At 39.5% G+C, this 18,101-nt stretch overlaps 1 protein-coding gene across 9 annotated transcripts in view; it reads left to right on the top strand.

Moving 5' to 3' along the window:
* CA12 (carbonic anhydrase 12) overlaps positions 1-18,101 on the top strand; it is a 62,004-nt gene that overhangs the window by 35,069 nt on the left and 8,834 nt on the right. For 8 of the 9 annotated variants that reach the window (XM_019504381.1, XM_019504380.1, XM_019504377.1 and 5 more), the window contains exons 5-8: positions 1,297-1,392; positions 4,151-4,214; positions 5,140-5,297; positions 7,083-7,209. In XM_019504381.1, the coding sequence (XP_019359926.1) occupies positions 1,297-1,392; positions 4,151-4,214; positions 5,140-5,297; positions 7,083-7,209 (445 nt within the window). Of the gene's footprint in view, positions 1-1,296; positions 1,393-4,150; positions 4,215-5,139; positions 5,298-7,082; positions 7,210-12,790; positions 13,421-18,101 lie in introns of those variants that run through there. The other variant, XM_019504384.1, reaches the window with a different exon arrangement.

Raw genomic sequence — 18,101 nt, 5'->3', positions numbered from 1 at the left:
GATTTACTCAGCCTTGGTGAGGCCACAGCTGGAGTACTGCATCCAATTCTGGGCTCCACACTTTAGAAAAGTTGTGGAGAAGCTTGAGAGAGTCCAGAGGAGAGCCACGTGCATGATTAGAGGTCAAGAGAGCAGGCCTTATGAGGAGAGGCAGAGAGGCATGGGACTCTTCAGCCTGGAGAAGCGCAGGCTCAAGGGTGACTTGGTGGCAGCCTATAAGTACATAAGGGGTGTGCATCAGGATCTGGGGGAATGTCTGTTCACCAGAGAGCCCCAAGGGATGACAAGGTCAAATGGTCACAAACTCCTCTGCGACTGTTTCAGGCTGGACATAAGGAAGAACTTCTTTACTGTCCAAGCCCCCAAGGTTTGGAATAGACTGCCACCGGAGGTGGTTCAAGCACCCACTTTGAATGGCTTCAAGACACTTTTGGATGTTTATCTTGCTGGGATCCTATGATCCCTGCTGACTTCCTGCCCCTGGGCAGGGCGCTGGACTCAATGATCCTCTGGGGTCCCTTCCAGCCTGAATGTCTATGAAACCTATGAAAAACTATGCACCATTTGCTTTTGGCTTCATTAAAAGAACAGTAAGAAGTCAGAGTGAATTTTTATGCCACTGAATAGTGAGCCTGCAAGAACACTAATCAAGTTCTCCTGGAATTATTTTGAAATGCCTGTCTTTTCATAGCCAATCTTAATGTCTATCCTCTGTGTATCTTGGCCCCAAAGCAGTAGTCTAGAGCACCAGCTTTTGCACTTAGTGATTAATTGCAAGCTAAGATTCTGATACAGAATTATAACGGCTGCAAAGAAAAGTTTGAAAATATGCCCCAGGTGTAAATTATGCAGTGGTATCTGTAGAGCATATACAGCCTAAAAATAACAATGCTTAGAGGGGCAAACTGTACTATGCATCTTAATTAGATATTCACTACTCTGATGTCCATCAAAACCACTCCAGCAGAGGACTCTGTGCAAAAGACCACCTTGCTCAGCCAAGCAAGTATTCCTTGACTGCTGTGGTAAGTACTGGGCAAAGGAACACCTGCTACAGCCCTACTTCTTGTGCTGCAAAGGGTATCCCTGTCAAACATGAGGAGAAAGAGGAGAAAGGAACATTATGTCAGTGCCTGTTTCTCTCCCCCTTGCACCTGCCTCTGCCAGGGGAACAGGTTCTTGTGGGCAAAAGGCCTTATCTCGTCATATTTAAAGCTCTTGCTTCAATTAGTCGATAAAACAGAAGAGTTATTACTACCCAGAAGTTATAATGCTGTTATTTCTCCTTCTTTGTAGCTACATATCGTACATTATAACTCCGAAAAATATCATGATGTAACAGCAGCAATGGATAAATCAGATGGATTCGCAGTTTTGGCTATCTTCATTGAGGTAAAAGGCATGCCTTGTTCTGGGACAGAGATTTAAAAACTCGATTGGGAGCCCCATCAGTGCTGGTGTGTCTGGATCAGTGGTGTCCCTTTGCCATTGCACCCACCAACAAAATACAGGGCTAGACAGTGCCCTCACTCACATCCCTGCAAACTCAGTACATGCTGAAAAATAAGTGTTGAATATTCTCTCACATTTTAAAAATTAGCTGCAGGCATGCTCAACCCTTTGAAATTTGTCTTCTACAAACTAAAGAGCAGACAAGCCTCTTAAGTTATAGTACAAAATCGAATTCAGACTTGCACATTTGGATATTCTCAAATAGCACTGAAGGCGGTCAGTACATATGGCATGGAACACTTCTCAACATAACAAGGGGACAAGGGTGGGCAGAATCTTGCTACAAATAATTACCTGAGATTTGTACCTGACCACACAAGTGGCATCTAGCACTTCAGGGGTACTGTGCATCAGTGATTCTTATAATGACACAAAATTACAGACAAAAAATGTAGATTTTTCAACCTGACAGAGGGACCAGCTTCCAAATCCCATTACTGAGGTGTGACAATGAGCAATTAAATGAACCAGTGTTCTGATGGAATCTCTTGAAACTATGCCCTAGGTATGTATAGAATTACTTTGTGAGACGAAACAGAAAATTAAACTCGGAATTGGGCCAATGAACTGTACAGTAAAACTGACGGGATTTTTTCCTGCAAAAAATTAACACAGTCAAAAAATCTACACCTTAAAACTTTAAAAACTGCCATCAAAAACTACAAAATGGTTAAGAAGCACAGATACCTTCTGCAAAACTTTTCCTTTCATTCAAAATCCAATTTTCTATTAAAAATTCTATACAAAATTTGACCAGGAGTATTTTACAGAAGTCTATTTTTTTCAAGAAAAGCTTTCATGGACTAGAAAATAAAAGGGATGTTTTTAAGAATACCGTTTTCCTGCTTAACCTTCTCCCTCTCTGTTAAAGTTTCAAAGCAAAAAAGGGTTCCCTAAGTTCTCCTCCAGAGTTGGTAATGTAAATCAGAAAAGAAAAACAATATTATATATTGGTCATATATAAATCACATACAAGCAAAAAGGACTAATAAATACAGTTCACAATTCTAAGATGCTGAGTGTGGAATAATCAAATTGTTGATGATCAGATCACAAACAAAAAATGTTTGAGGAAACACCTACCTGCTTGGGGACATTTTACAAAGAAGAACAGAGCTAAATTCATGATGTTCACTCAGCTCTGGTTCAAGGGAACAGGCAAACACTCTAGAGATGGTCCAGAAATTTCTAATTATACTGCATATTACTTCATCTGATTTCTGAGCAGGTCTAGGAATTAGACAACAGATGTGCTAAATTTCAGTGCATTTGGGTTACTATACAAAGTGAAATCAAAACAGCTGTGCACAGTATGATAGTACAGCACATCATTTTAAGGGTAAGAAAGAGTCTAGGCTTCTGTTTTCTGTACAAATTACTAATTGCATGATGCTGCTTAAATAAATAAATAAATAAATAAAATCAACGAGCACATCTCTATATTTAACAATATTCTCTTTTTTGTCTGATGAAAATAAGCCACATAGTAGCTTTCACAGTTAAACGAAATACACATATTTAATGTGTCTGGTTGCCAGATGAGTTGCTGAGTACTAGCTCTCAAGAACACATAAAACAGGCATTGATCAGCTCTAGCAGCTGTCGGGAGCTTCACTGCTATCCAAGCCAGCCATGTTACAGTTAGTTTAGGTATAGCTACATGTACTACAGTCACACTCCCAACATAGACATACCTACAGAGAATGCGGTTTAGATGGGGACATTGAGCTACACCTCTTTGCTCCTGTATGTGAGCATTCACATAGTTTTATGAACTTCAACTTACGCACACTCATTTCACTTCCTGTATTTACTTGTGTATCACACACACCCTTTCCCCAAAAATCAGGCTTCCAAAACTGGGGTGCCTGTTCTAAGTAAGGAAGCTGATTTCCGCATCAGAAGAGGTATGCAGTTGCTGTAATCGCTGCTGGGCTGTGCTGCTTTCCCTTTCCTTCCCTTCTTAGGCTGCATGGAGGAGAGGCTGCTGGTCACTCACTATCCTTGCAAATTATGCCACTCAAGCTGTAACCCATCACAGCCACTGCCAAACTGGCTAAACAGTTAAGCTAAGGACAAAGCAGCCAAGAGCTGCTGCAAATTCAGCAGCAACTGTGACAGGGTTAAAGCCATACTGAAGAGTTTGCAAGGAGAGAGCGAGTGATGCTGAAGAATAAGAACAAGGTGCCTGAAGCACGTGAGAAAATACAGTATTTATTTTATCCGAGTAGCTATCCTTGGTGTTCTGTGCAGAAATGGCCCACATAAGGCAGAAGACACAGAATAAGAAAATGTAATATCTTCAAAAAAGCTATTTGCACTAGGGAACCAATCCTGTAGTCTCTTTGCAGACAAATGACAATTTAATATTGGGTAATATGAAAAGGCAGATCCAATACGTCTAGTTTGTTGTTCTATTGTGAGAGTATTAACATGAAAAGACAAAACAAAACAATTCCAAAAGACAGTTAATTTCTCATGTAAAGGGCTATATCAGTGTGCGTTATCAAATAAGTATGTGTCTTTTGGGAAAGTTTCATCAAAAGATAAAGTTGTTAATCAAATGTTGACATCAGCTGCTACAGAATTTATACACACAGTACTCCAAGTACTTGAACATCTCCTGTCTCTGTTACAGATAGGTCCATTCAATCCATCATATGAAAAGATCTTCAGTCATTTCCAGAACGTGAAATACAAAGGTGAGTGGCTACAGTGTCCAAAGGATCAACAGTGGCTGAAGGTAACAAAAACAACAACAAAAATATCAACCTTGGTTGAAATGGACATCCTTAAATGTTAGGAAACAATGAACAAGTCCAAAGCAAGCTTCCATGAAACTGTCTCAGAAGAATGCCAAACACAGTGCTCTCCTCTTCAGCGGACTCTAAATCTAGCTTGACAGACACTTACATACATTAGCATCATATGGATCATTACGAGGCCCTATTTCTTGCATGTACTATTACTTTCGTTAACAGAGCCTTAGTTAAATATTCAGATGGCTGACTGCATGCAAATACTAAATATTGGTGTGTTCAATCCCAATAAGTGGTCAGATTTCACAATATTTTCATCCACATATCTTTTTAAAAACTAGTGTTGGAGCATATAATAAAGTGCAAGACAATGTGGAAGAGATGAGTAACATCAGGTTAAGAAGAAACTCTTCATTCTACCAGTAACAACACTCAAACCATAATGAGCAGCAGAAAACATTAACAATTTAGTCCTCTAAAACCCTAATGTTGGGTGACTGCCTGCACTACTTATAAGGAAATGTGTTGGATAATTCCATGCTTAATTGCATGAAAAGAATGCACTCTAAAGGGAAAAGCAAGTTCTCTCACTAATTAGAATTCTGGCTTAGTATTTAACATGTAACGCCAGATTTGGAAGATGTTTAATTAACTACATTTCTAGATTAAATTGAGGCTAACATGTATTAGAGTACATCAGATATATTTGAAATTAAAAAACTTCCTGAAAAATAAATTTGCCTCACAGGGCTTCACCTATGCTGAGAGTCAACAAGGCAGTGCAGCCCAGTAGCATGTTAGGGTGATGCAGTTAGTGCTGAGATGTATATATTAAAAATACAGTATTTACAAGGATGCTCTCTTTCAGGCCAGAAGGCTCAAGTCCCAGGTTTCAACATCCAAGAACTGCTTCCCAAACAACTGAATGAGTATTATCGCTATGAAGGATCCCTGACCACTCCTCCTTGTTACCCTAGTGTTCTTTGGACCGTTTTCCGACATCCTGTATACATTTCAGAAGAACAGGTAAATTTAAACCAAACAGTATTTTATTTAGCCTGGCAGTGTAATCTAGAGTCTAGAGCTAAATTAAATGCTACCAAATAGATTTCATGTTTGAGGTTTACTAATGTACGTAAATAAGAAATTTTCTATTATAATACTAAAAGATACAATTATTCAACTTAATCCTCTGAATGCAAACAAGATCACAGCCTAAGTAATTTTCTTATTTGTTTATAGTTGATGTGCAAGGGTCAAGGGACTGCAAATGCAAATACTGTTGTTGCGGTATTATCTAGAATAAACATGTTAAATGACAGTTTTTCAGTCTCATTTTAATAGGATCTCTGCTTTGGGGGCCATAAATTTGGGGCTGTAAATCACTGGGATATCTTAAGTTCAATTGTCCTACACTATTTGGTAGTTCATCTGAAAACCAGAAGCATGCTATCTTAATAGGGCACATCCCAACAAGAGGGAACATACATTTCCCTGGGGACAAAGAGCAGTGGACAAGGTGTGCTGCTTCTTGTCCCCGGTGAACCCCCATGCAGGCAGTGCTCTCGCGCACAGGACATTACCTGGGCTGGGCTAGGGGAGGCTGGGACGAGCACCTGGGCTTGCCCCAGCATACTTACCTGGGGTCCTGGGAGCCTCCAGGGGGGCTGCAGCTGCAGTGATCCTGCAGCAAGGAGCCTGGCCGGCAGCCGGAGCATGGCTTTGGCTAGCCAGTCTCTAGTTTCAGGCAGCACATGCACCACCCCGCTTATTTATTTTTTTAGGTGCAGGGTTTTTTTTTGACACCAGGATCTCCTGCCATCAACCCACCACCCTCCTCCGCCCTGCCAGGCTGCAAATTAGCAGCGTGGGGATCGCCTGTGCAGTGCATGCGGGGTGGGGGTGGAGCACTGCAGACCTGTCTGTGGTGCTGCATACTGCATGTGCGTGCTCATCTGGATGCACCCATAGTGTTTTAAAAAAGGCAATCATAGATTAAAAAAATGTTCCCATAGTTAAGCAGGCACAAAAAGAGATATCTATTTGGAAATCATAGTAAGCTCATGTGCTTACTTTTTGTCTCCACTTAGTCCTTACAAGTTTCTTCTGTAAACTGCTATTCCCATTTTGTGCCTTTTTAGGCATACGCCATACATGGAACTGCTTATTGGAGCCTTGAACTGCAATGGTTTAAATAAAATAGGACCCAGTTCTGAACAACTTCTGGGTTAGATTTTGTTTCTAAAACCTGAAGTCTAACTAGGGGAGGGTTATTTCACAAAAGCTATCTTGGCTCTTCCCCACATCTAGTCTCTGTACATCTTAGAAAAAAAGAGAAAGATGTTTGCCTCTGAGGTGGGCCACCAATAAATTAAGAGGGAAATAACAGCATGTATCTACATGCTTAAAAGCAGTTCCACTCATCCACATTTTATTGGGGATATAACGAACACTTTCAATCGTTCATCAGTTAAGGCAGGCAGAGAGTTCGGACGTTAGAAAAAAGGAAAAGAACAAAAAGGATGCAAATGCCCACCATGAAACAACAATTACCCTTTCTACATTTGATCTAATATGAATTCATTTAAATTCACAAACGCATACATAATAAAAAACAGCTTGTTGGACAGCTGAAGTCACATTTACACACTGCATTTAGGCTCACACAGCACACTCAAACTACTGCATAAAATATCCCACCAATTCTGCTGATCTCTGTGCAAACACTCCTTACCAAATGATTTCCAATGTCATGTCTAAATACACCTGCATTGCTTTCCCTGTATACTGAACTGAGTGCTCTGTTCTTAGCTGCTGGCATTAGAAACAGCCCTGTACTGCACACAACTTGACGATCCTAAACCCCTGGAAATGGTTAATAATTTCAGACACGTTCAAGAGTTTGAAGAAAGACTAGTTTATATCTCCTTCCATGAAGGTAAGTAAAATAAACAGTTGTGTAAGAAATGGTAAACAGTTATGTGTGCGGACTTGGAACACTGAATGAAGTGCCCATATTATTGCACTGGTTTCTTTAAGCACATAGATATTAATAGGGGAGATGACACACAGAAGCATTAGCTTCTTGTCTTCCTTTTTCTTCTTTCACAATTGCTTACATAAGCAGTTGTATGAGACTAAGCCATACAGAAAATGTTACCGCTTATCAGTTAACATTAGGTAAGCAGAAACTGCACAACCATTGTACTTTGATCAGACTGAATAAGATGGGGTGTAGGAAAGAGCCTATGGGGGAGGGAAAGAGGGAGGGCTCAGTCCTTCTTCTCATGTCCAGTGGGAAACAAAGAAAACAACCAAGAATGTCTGATGCTGCTCATACTCAATTTTCCTCTCTAACTTCAAAGCCTTCAGGTTCAATTCACTATATTAACTGGCAATTTAATAATGTAAGTTCTCATAAATTCTTTGCACTCCAGCATCTCTCACTTGATTACTCCTTAAGCTTGTAGTAGTTACCCTACTAGCATACAACATATCAACACTGTTGCAAGGCACCTGTGCAATGCACATTGTTTGAGAACTTTGGTGCAGGGCTGGACGCTAAATAAATCATAAGTCAATAACAAGCAACTTAATAGTTTTAAGTTTTGGAAATTACAGAGATAATTTTTTATTCTGTTTGGGGGTCCGACCCTACAAACATGAGGAACAATAAAGTCATCCCTGTGAGTCTTCTGCAATGAGCACTAAACCATACAATGGAAAGATTTCCATTGACTTCTAAAGGGTTTAAATCAGGTTAGGTGTTTACATTATAAAGCTAGCAAGGTTTTATTTTGTAATAGTGAAGATACAACCTTGCTATACGAATGAGATTCCAACCATGAGAACATCAACCATGGTTGATAAGGGATAATTATTGTGCTGACCAAATGGTTAAAAGGATTCACAACTTTGCATTGCAGGGAGACTGTTTATGGGGAATTACAGAGGATCAGAAGAGGTCCTTGAGGCACTTGAACTTGACACCAAGAAGTAAAAATAGCTCATAACATTGGACTCTGCGATTCACTGTTATGAGCATAAAAATTAGCCATCTTTTTAGGGTGAAGTCTTAAGACACCAAAGTTGATTTAAAAGTTTTTTGTGTCACTATGTAGCTCTACAATGCCATGAGAGGCTTTGCACAAATGCCTATGCCTTTGGAGATGAGCCTTGCAGTAATGTACTTCTGTAGCTGTTTGGAGGGTACTGATCAGTGCATTGCTTTGCCATCAGTCAACACCTCCCCAACTCCAGCAGACGATCACTGAGTTGAAGAAAACCCTACAGTCCTGGCATGTAGTTTAGGAAACACACAAGCAAAATGTTTACAGGTCTGCAAAATAATTACAGAAAATTAAAAAGAAATTAAAAATGAATCCAGCAAATAGTCAACCTGCAAATTAATAAGAGCAGTACAGTATACAAAATCTTCCAACAATACTGTCTACTTGTTCGTCTACTCCTTATTTAAAATGAACAGAAAGCACTTAGGGGTTGTCTACATGGGAAAATTCACCCCAAGAGCTACTGCAGAAAACAGCTTCCCGTGTAAACATACCACATTAAAGTAAAAATTCTGGATTAATATTGTAAAATAACTAACTGTATGACATGGGCAGATAAGTTACTTTTGTCAATTTCTGTGTGTAAACAAGTGCTTAAATATACAATTTTGAAGCAGAAGCATGTAAAATAGAAACAAATCCCATCTTATAAACAGACCTCAAATTTGGGGATAATTTCACTTCAGATCTAATCCTAGATGGTTCCTTCCTCAGACTGACCACATCAAAACTCTGGATCAAAACAGATCCAGCAGGAAGCTGGAAGCGGGAAGCTAAGCCCCAAATTTTGGAATATAAAAAGTCCAAATGAGGCTGCCATGTTAAGGTTGTGGCTTTCAGTCATTTATATACAAATTTAGATACAAAGTCTTGATAAAGAACACGTAGATTATCCCTTTAATATACATTATATAGGAGTATAAAATAATGCCACCAGAAATTTTAAGTGTGTAAGCGTCTTGCTCTGAACTACTGTATCTAACCAGGACAGTAATATTTTAAATAGATATACCATTTTCCTTGCTACTTCAGCTCTTCTTTTTTGGACTGATTTTAACAATTATTTAACTAGTAATTTCTTTACATTTTTGTTAGAGAAAAATAGCTACAATCTAGAGGCTGAATGTATTGTAATTAAAAAAGAGATACTGTATTTTCATAGCTTAATAACATTCTCCAGTGATATATTAAATTCCTATACCTTGCTATTTCCAAAGTGTCAATGTCAAAGGCTACTTTTTCCTCTTAGACAGCTGCTCTCCTGACTTCTATCTGATGAACTGCTTTTACTATAAAGTACAAAATAGTTGCCCCTCAGGAAAAGCCAACAGAATGGGTGCATATAAAAAGGTCAGACGGAAGTTAGAAGTGCCCAAGAGAATTCAGGGAACTTTTAAAAGTGGCTTTAAAGCAGATCAAAGTTTTAATCTACCTCAGGTTCCCCCAGACTTCATTTCTGTGCATTGTGCAAAAAGCAGATACCAATTAAAACAACTATTTTCACTTGCAGTGCTTAAGGAGGGAAAGTAGTTTAAAAAGAGATGTTTTACCCCCCTACATCTTCATATGGAATTTTATTAACAAATTATAATCGTAAGGGGAGATGCTACTGTATGCTCAATGAAAGAAAGCATCAATTATACTTTGTGTTTACATGGTACCTTTTAGCACCAGTACACAAAGCATTTCAGTGCCCTAGTTGCTATCACTAGGCACAGGAAGATTAAATGACTTTCCCAAAAAGGATTTCAATTACTGGAGCAAAACCAAGGAGTTCCGACTCATAGCCCTGCTTGAACCCCACTACACCACACCTTCCCTTTCAATAAAATGAAGTGTCCCATGCAAACATCTCAAGTTTTGCAGGAGTCTTGAGGCTAAAACAACTGGTGTCTGCTTTTTTCCCTGTTTTCAAGGATAAAATGTTCCAAGCCTTAAATTCCAGTCTTTGGAAATACAAACCCTTCCCTGCTATACACACAAAGAAATTTAAATTAAGATCAGTTCTGATATACTTGACTGCAAAGAATTAATCTGACGTCACTCAATGAAAAATTAATAGCTTCAGAAATGGCATTCACCATACGTTCTTGAACACTTAAAATTCTACCCAGAAAAGCGAAGTCTACTGAATAGCCCTGGAATTCTAATGAAATCCATTGAATGAGTTCCCATAAAACATACTCTTCCACAAGAAAGATAGAATTTTAAGATTTTGGAAAACTAGGAATATATTTAGCATACCTGAAATATTTAAATCTTTATTAAAATATCTTCATTTCATGGTGCAGAAAATACTTTGATTTATATCACAAAAGTGACATAAATCCTAAATGGTGTGACCATCCTAAAACCAAGGGAGATTCTTAATCATGTCAATAAAGCTATGCTAATTTGTTGCAGCTGAGAATCTGGTCCTAAATATTACTAGTACCTAGAATTCATAAAACACTAAGATGGCTAATTTTTCATTATGGTGATGTTCACAGTCCTCTCTCTAGACAAGAACATTGGGGTGCTTGGCTGTTTTAAGATGATGAGGCTGAGGGTGTCTTTCTTTTCTATACTTTGTAGTTTTGCAGTTGGTCAAATGTAAATAAACTAAAGGTCTAAACTGTAATTGTGTATCATACTTTGTTCATTAAAAAAGGAGTTTGTTGAGTTAAAAGGTGAGGATATATTTTCTAAAGCCAGAGCTAAATCAAGAATCAGATTTAAAGCACACCAAGAGATGGCTTCAGCTCAAGACTATTCTTACTGCAAATCAAACAGCTAAAGAATATTCACTCCCACATTTCCAGCTGGAAACTTCTGATGTATTTACTGAGTTTACATCAAAAACTCCTGACAGACATTAACTGTCAAAAAGGATCTAAGGAATTTTATCCCAGACCCCAACAAATCATGCATCCTGTCATGTCAGTTGTTCAAGGTCTAGCATAACAGGACATACAATTATTAGGATCTAGGAGAAAATTCTTCAGTTCACACTGTGTTTACCAGGGCATGTAGCTGGTTGCATGAGTGCCAGAGTACAGGCAGCTGTGGATTACGGAGGTCTCCAGTCCCGAACCTGCATGCAGCTGATTGCCTGCGCACTGGGGTGCAGGCAAAAGGAAGCTCTTTGATCCACAGCAACTTGTACTAGGGACCTGTCAGCCTGCATTGGGCTGCATGTCATGGCTTTAAATCTCTCTACCATGGGCATTCTACTCTGAAAAAGGCAGACAGCCGCATTCATTTACAGGAAACTGTAATGATAACATCACATGAAATTAACAAGGAAATGTTGAGCAAGTACAAAATCTGAAACTCCCCTTTATGCCATTTTTAATGTACCGCATACTCCCCAACAGATTCTACTTTGAAGTTGCAATCTCCCTGTCAAGTACAGACACTTTTTTAACCCACTTTCTGCATGCAAGAAAAATGCAGAAATCCAATTTTTATCCTCTTTTTCTTATCTTTTTTCAAACTACCAGTTTCATAGTTTCATAGTCTGTTTGTAGGGTTGGAAGGGACCTGAGCAGATCATCAAGTCCAACCCCCTGCCATGGCAGGAAAGAGTACTGGGGTCAAATGACCCCAACAAGGTGTTCATCAAGCCTCCTCTTAAAGACACCCAGGGTAGGAGCCAGCACCACTTCTCTTGGAAGTTGGTTCCAGATCCTAGCCACCCTGACCGTGAAGTAGCGCCTCCTGAAATCTAGCCTAAATCTACCCTCTGCCAGCTTGTGACTGTTATTTCTTGTCACTCCTGGTAGTGCTCAGGGGAACAGGGACTCCCCCAATGCCTGCTGGTCCCCTCTGACTAGTTTGTAAACGGCTACTAGAGCCCCCCTCAGCCTTCTCTTGTGGAGGCTGAACAGGTTCAGATCTTGTAGCCTCTCCTCATAGGGCCTGCCCTGCTGCCCCCTGATCATGCAAATGGTCCTCCTCTGAACCCTCTCCATGTTGCCCACATCCCTCCTGAAGTGCGGCGCCCAGAACTGGACACAGTACTCCAACTGCGCCTGACAAGTGTCGCATAGAGGGGAAGGATCACCTCCTCAGACCTGCTTGAGGTGCATCTGTGGATGCATGACAAGGTGCGGTTGGCCTTCCTGACTGCGTCCCCATGCTGTCGGCCCATATTCATTTTGGCATCAATAATGACTCCAAGATCCTTTTCTGCCTCTGCACTGACAAGAAGGGAGTTCCCCAGCCTGTAGGCATGCTGCTGGTCCTTCCTCCCCAGGTGCAATACCTTGCAGTTTATTTGCAGTAGGAAATTATTATGGCCCTGGATTCTATTGGCTTCCATGGGGCAAAGGTATTAAGTCATTGTTTCAAATAACACTATACGCAGTGCAAGCTACCTATCTTCATAACATTTCTCTATGCCATTAATTTCATGATGTATAAACAATATGCATTATACTCCTTTTGGATTTTCTTCTGGGGATGAAGAAGATCCCTAACAGCAATTAGATACCCACTGGAGAGAGAGAACATGGAAATTCATCAGCCCCTGGATCCTGGGAATCAACTCTGGTCAGGTAGAAATGCAAGCATAATGCACAGTATGTCTAAATGTCATCCTGAAAATAGCTCACAGTTTTTGTGGGATGTACTTAAACATACTGTGATGACTTCATTTCTTCAGTATTTGGGTTAAGCTGCATGCATGTAGATGGTTATTAGTTTACATGTCAGCATGACAAAAATGATTCCCATCATTTTGTTGCGTCTGAACTAAATTGTACCAACGTGGTAATATTTTTTTCAAGTGAACCTAGTTTATTGTCTATATCTAGCTATCTGCAGTGAAATACAGGCAGTCTTCAGACTCACGACACAATTGGTTCCTGAAAACTGCATCTTAAGTCAAAACATTGTAACTTGGAATTGATTTTCCCATAAGAAGCAATGTTATAAATGGGGGATTGGTTCCTGAACCAAGGCCCAATACCCTATTTTCACCAAGAATAACCAAGAAGTTTGTACTCAATCAGTTATAGATGCATAATATAGCTATATTAATGTATTTATACTGTAAATAGCAATCATACTGATTTGGAAGGACTTCTTTGAGGTGACTTTGCTGGACTTTTTGAAGGGCTCGTTTGGACTTTTGAAGGGTTCTTGGCTGAAGTCGTCTCAGGAGTCTCAAGCATTGTAAAGTTGAAACTGCCATCAGAAAGTTGAAACAGGGTGTCAATTTATAAACGTTGTAAGTGCGAAATGTTGTAACACAAAAAGTTGTAAGTCGAGGACTGCCTGTATCTGCATGAGGTAACTGATCTGCCTAATCTTCTGATAACTTACCTCTGCTGCGCACAGGAAACAATCTGCTGTGAACTTTTTAGAAGGGCTACGTACATTTTACTGGTGTGTATTTTCCCCTCTCATTGTTCCATTGTAACAACTATCTCCACTTTTTCTAGTTGCTTATTCTATGATACCCACATCGTATTGCTTACTTGAAAATGAGAGATTAAACTTCTGTCATTTTTACCACTTCTAGCAGTAGATAATCTAAGTAAACAAGCCCAACATCACTGATTTTGGTTAGGCAGAAGGCAGAGAAGAGATGTACCTTACAAACTAACTGAATCATTTAGATGGATAAGCTTTGATGAGCAAGAGTTCACTTCATCTGATGCTATCATATGATCTTGGTTATGTACAGCTACTTCAACAGTCACCTTAATCCTGTGTCATTACTGAAAGGAGAGGAGTTACTCTAATGGTTTTCTCCCTTATCTTTTTCCACTGGGCTCTGAACTAAATTCCAAAGTCTGTCTAGGAAACTTGCATGTAGAAAGAGCTAAATTTAGTGCTTGAGGCAAGGATTTTTAGGGTTACATTTTTTAGTGGACCAACTACATAGTTGGACCAAAGTTAGACAAGCTTTTGATTGCAAGCTATTCTTCCTCAGGCCTCCAATCACAGGAAGCCAGGCACAGCATAGTGAAAAACAACAGAGGGGAGAGGATGAGAGAAATTTTCAGTGGTAGCAGACCCTTCCCCCACCACCCCCCATTTGCTGTTTTTCACTATGTTGTGCCTGGCTCTCTGCGATCAGAGGCCTGAGAAAGAATGCCTTGCATTCAAAAGCTTGTCTAACTTTGGACAAACTACATAGTGGATCCAATAAAAGGTATCACCCTAAGAAACCCTTGCCTCTCAGATCATTTCTGGACCTTCACAGCTACTCTTACACTACTGCTCTTTCTTATAGCAAAATATGGATGGCACCTCTGGATACCTCGGTGTTATATACCAGTTTCTGTCGGTGTACATTCTACTGAAGCAGAGATCTCTTCCTCTAAGAGATTGCAGACAGAGTCTTATCTGCTGTGCACAATAAAAATTGTTGCCCCAGTCTCTGTTCATGTATCACTCTGTGAAGCAAGCAGACATCTGACTCTTACTACTTTGTTGTCAACAGTAAGTTATCTGTAATAATGGAGAAAAGCCCTATCACAGTTCATTAGCTGAGCAAATCGCTGTATCTATGACAAATTGGAAATATTTTCTTGTTTTATGCAAGTAAAGCCTTGACTGATTTAGAAATAAATTATTTCTGTGAAATTGATGCATTTACATACAAAGGACAGAAAGATTCTCTTTAATATTTTGTCCATTTTGCCCCTTGAATTTTCTTTGTATACTACATAAGAGGTCTGAGGAAAGTAGGAAAATATCCTCCTACAACTACTAAGTGTGCTTATCACTCTTCTTATTTTTCTCACAATAGTTCAACACAATATGTCCCAGAGATGTGGAGTGAAAATTTTCCATTTCTAAAAATTCATTGTTTCATAAAATTCATTAGTAAAAATGAATGGATGCCAATACAATATTAGGCACACTTGGCAGTTTCAAAGTCGTAATTAATGTTTTTCAGGTAATTATCCCTAGTAAGTGCGAGAGAGAGTACATATATGTTTTACTGATTTGTAAACAAAAGGGTAAATATGCTCGCATAATAATCCAAACCAAAAATCAAGTTATGAATTCACCTAATTGGCTGCGCAGGTCAAATCAAAACCAAAGCATGGCATATCATGCACAGTTCTTTGGGTGTGCTAAAATTAGTGTGTCAACAGTTTTCAGTGCCTTTGTTTTTCTTCTTAAATTTAAACAAACAATGTAAGGGAAATACATGCTATTGGGTATTGTCTTTACATTTTTACAAGTATTCCAATAAAAATAATTTCTTTCCACATAAAGCTTTGAACTTGTTTGAATATAACATTTAAACCACATTAAGTGTGCCGTATTTATTTTTTTTCCTAATCAAATATTTCAGTTCAAATACTTGTGGATATTGGGGCATAAAATTAACATGGGGTACTTTTTTAGTTTTGTTTACTAAATATAAGTCAAATAAACATGCTAAATCAGATCATGCTTTATTTAGGGCATTGGAAAATTTTCCAATTCAAAATTTTCCAGAAAACCCACATCTCTGATATGTCCCAACAGAACTTAACTCCGACACTGCTCCGGGGTCTGGGGTAAAATAAGGAGTTCAAACTATTCCTATTCTTGACCTGTAACCATCATACTAGCTGCACATTGCTAACAGCACAGAAGAGCAGCATCTCTTATGATTAAAAACCTCAAGGGAAAAATAAAGCACAAAACTGACTCTCTCAACAATCACCAGTGAATTTTTGCCAATGCTAAGAATAGATTTGAGTCTGTGTCCCACTTCATTCAGTGAAGCACATAATTCATCTTCTGTTTATATGTGATGCCAGCTTCTAAGATGCTTCCAATATTACAGACCTAGGGGAGGTCTTTAAAGATATATTGGAAATATCTCATTCAAACTATGAACAAATAGGAGCTCAGTTATGCAGTGTACCACATGTCCTGCTGTTCTCACCAAGGAATGGTCTCTATGACTAATAGACATTACACTAAAGACATGATCAACCGGTTAATTGAGTTGCCAGTAGTGACCTGGCCACACATTTAATCAATTCATAGTATGATAAAACAAGGAATAAGCCACAAAATTATAACACAAAATATGTCTAATACTTATGGCTGCTTCCCACCATGCCTTAAATTGAATGTATTGCCAGTGCCAAGCCCCTGAAGCATACAGGAACCTTTCAAGACTTGTGTGCTCCAGCTGATTGGAGTTCCCAGCTGCAGGCATGCATGGTGCACTCCCCAGGCTGGGAGCTCTGATCATCCGACTGAGGCTCACAACCACAGGAGCATATAGCATGTTCCTGCTGCTGGGAGCCAAGCTTGCTACTTGCTGGTGCAGAAGGAGCCCAGGATATGACAGCATAGGATCTGATGTGGAATCTCACAACCATGTCTCCTGCCATGCATCTGTGGCAAGGCAGGAAGCATGACTGTTTGCATCCCATATCAGATCCCACTGCACCTTTATTTTAATGTCTCTCTGGGGCCTATGACTACCAAATAAATTACTAAGAGCTAGTGATATTTCAATAAAAACTCATTCAGTCTAACACTGCAATTAATTGTAAATGTCACTGACAATGTCAGGGAGCCAAAGAAGTTTTCTGCTAGTGTAAGGACCCTGTTTATCAGCTTCAGAATCTCCCAAGCAGCCTTCTACATACATTCCACCTCTTTTGGCCTTAAACACTGCCTAATTGGTATAACCACCATCTCAAAAAACCAAAAACAAACAAACAAACAAAAAAAAGACTACTCCTGTAGGGCTACTACTTCAGGTCCTGAAAGCAGCACATTGCTGAACCTTACGCACATAACTGTCCCAGAAGTAGGAATAAAATGTGTTTGGAAATAGGAAAAGAAGATAAGAGCCTGTGCATAAGGCCATGATTTTGTCCAGGCAGACAGATGTTTGCGCAGCATATCCTATTATGCACATCTGCAGTAATGCCAACTCTTGCAAAATTATTGCAGGAGTGGCAATTTCTGAGTAAAATTAAGTCCGACTCATGATCTCACGATAGAACTCTCAAATCTTGGAATGCTTTCTTCTGGCCCCAACTGGGCCAGAACCAACCACAAAGTCCCTAGGAGCGCAGGAGGGAGCGTAGCCCAGGTGGGACCCAGCTATGGGAGTGGGGGGGTACAGGGAGCCCTGCCAGGTCAGCACTGAGCCCAGGGCTGCAGCGGGCTGGTGGGGATGCTCAGGGCGCATGTGTGAAGAGCTGGGGGAGGAGGGTGCACAGGGGAATCAAAATAAAACATCTCATGATTTACATACCAAATCACTTGATTTTTAAATTTCTCTCTTGATTTTTGACACAGTGGGGTTGGTAATACAGCACCTGTGACTTTCAAAGAGCACAAATTTGCAAGATGGGATTAGTGTGCTGTGCTCATGGGGTGCAAATGTGCAGTGTCAAGCCAATTACACTTGTGATGTTGATTGAATGCTGAAGTCTCACCAACCATTTTTACAAATATTGGGTCTTCAACATTTCAGTCTTTAGATTAGTTGATGAATCTTAAATATGTTCACAATAAACTTTGCATGCAAACAACATCTTGCAGTTAATACAATCAGCTTCAAGAACATGCATCTGAAGTATATTACTATGCTCACACTTTCAGATAAGGAGAGGTAACAGTCCATAAATTAAATGAGAAATATTTCCCAGTTTTAATCATATGGTTATATTACAGCAGATGCTTTCAAATAAGCTATTTAAAAAATAAGGAGGTCTTATAAGTAGAAATCTGAATTCCTAAAATTAACTTCGGTCTTAATTCTATGTATAAAGGCAAAATATTTTCCGAACAGTTTTAA

Source organism: Gavialis gangeticus, unplaced genomic scaffold (assembly GCF_001723915.1).
Source record: "Gavialis gangeticus isolate Ggan-Ray unplaced genomic scaffold, GavGan_comp1, whole genome shotgun sequence".
Taxonomy (NCBI): Eukaryota; Metazoa; Chordata; order Crocodylia; family Gavialidae; genus Gavialis; species Gavialis gangeticus.
Note: the sequence above shows the minus strand (reverse complement) of the source record. Positions and strands in the feature narration are given on the sequence as shown.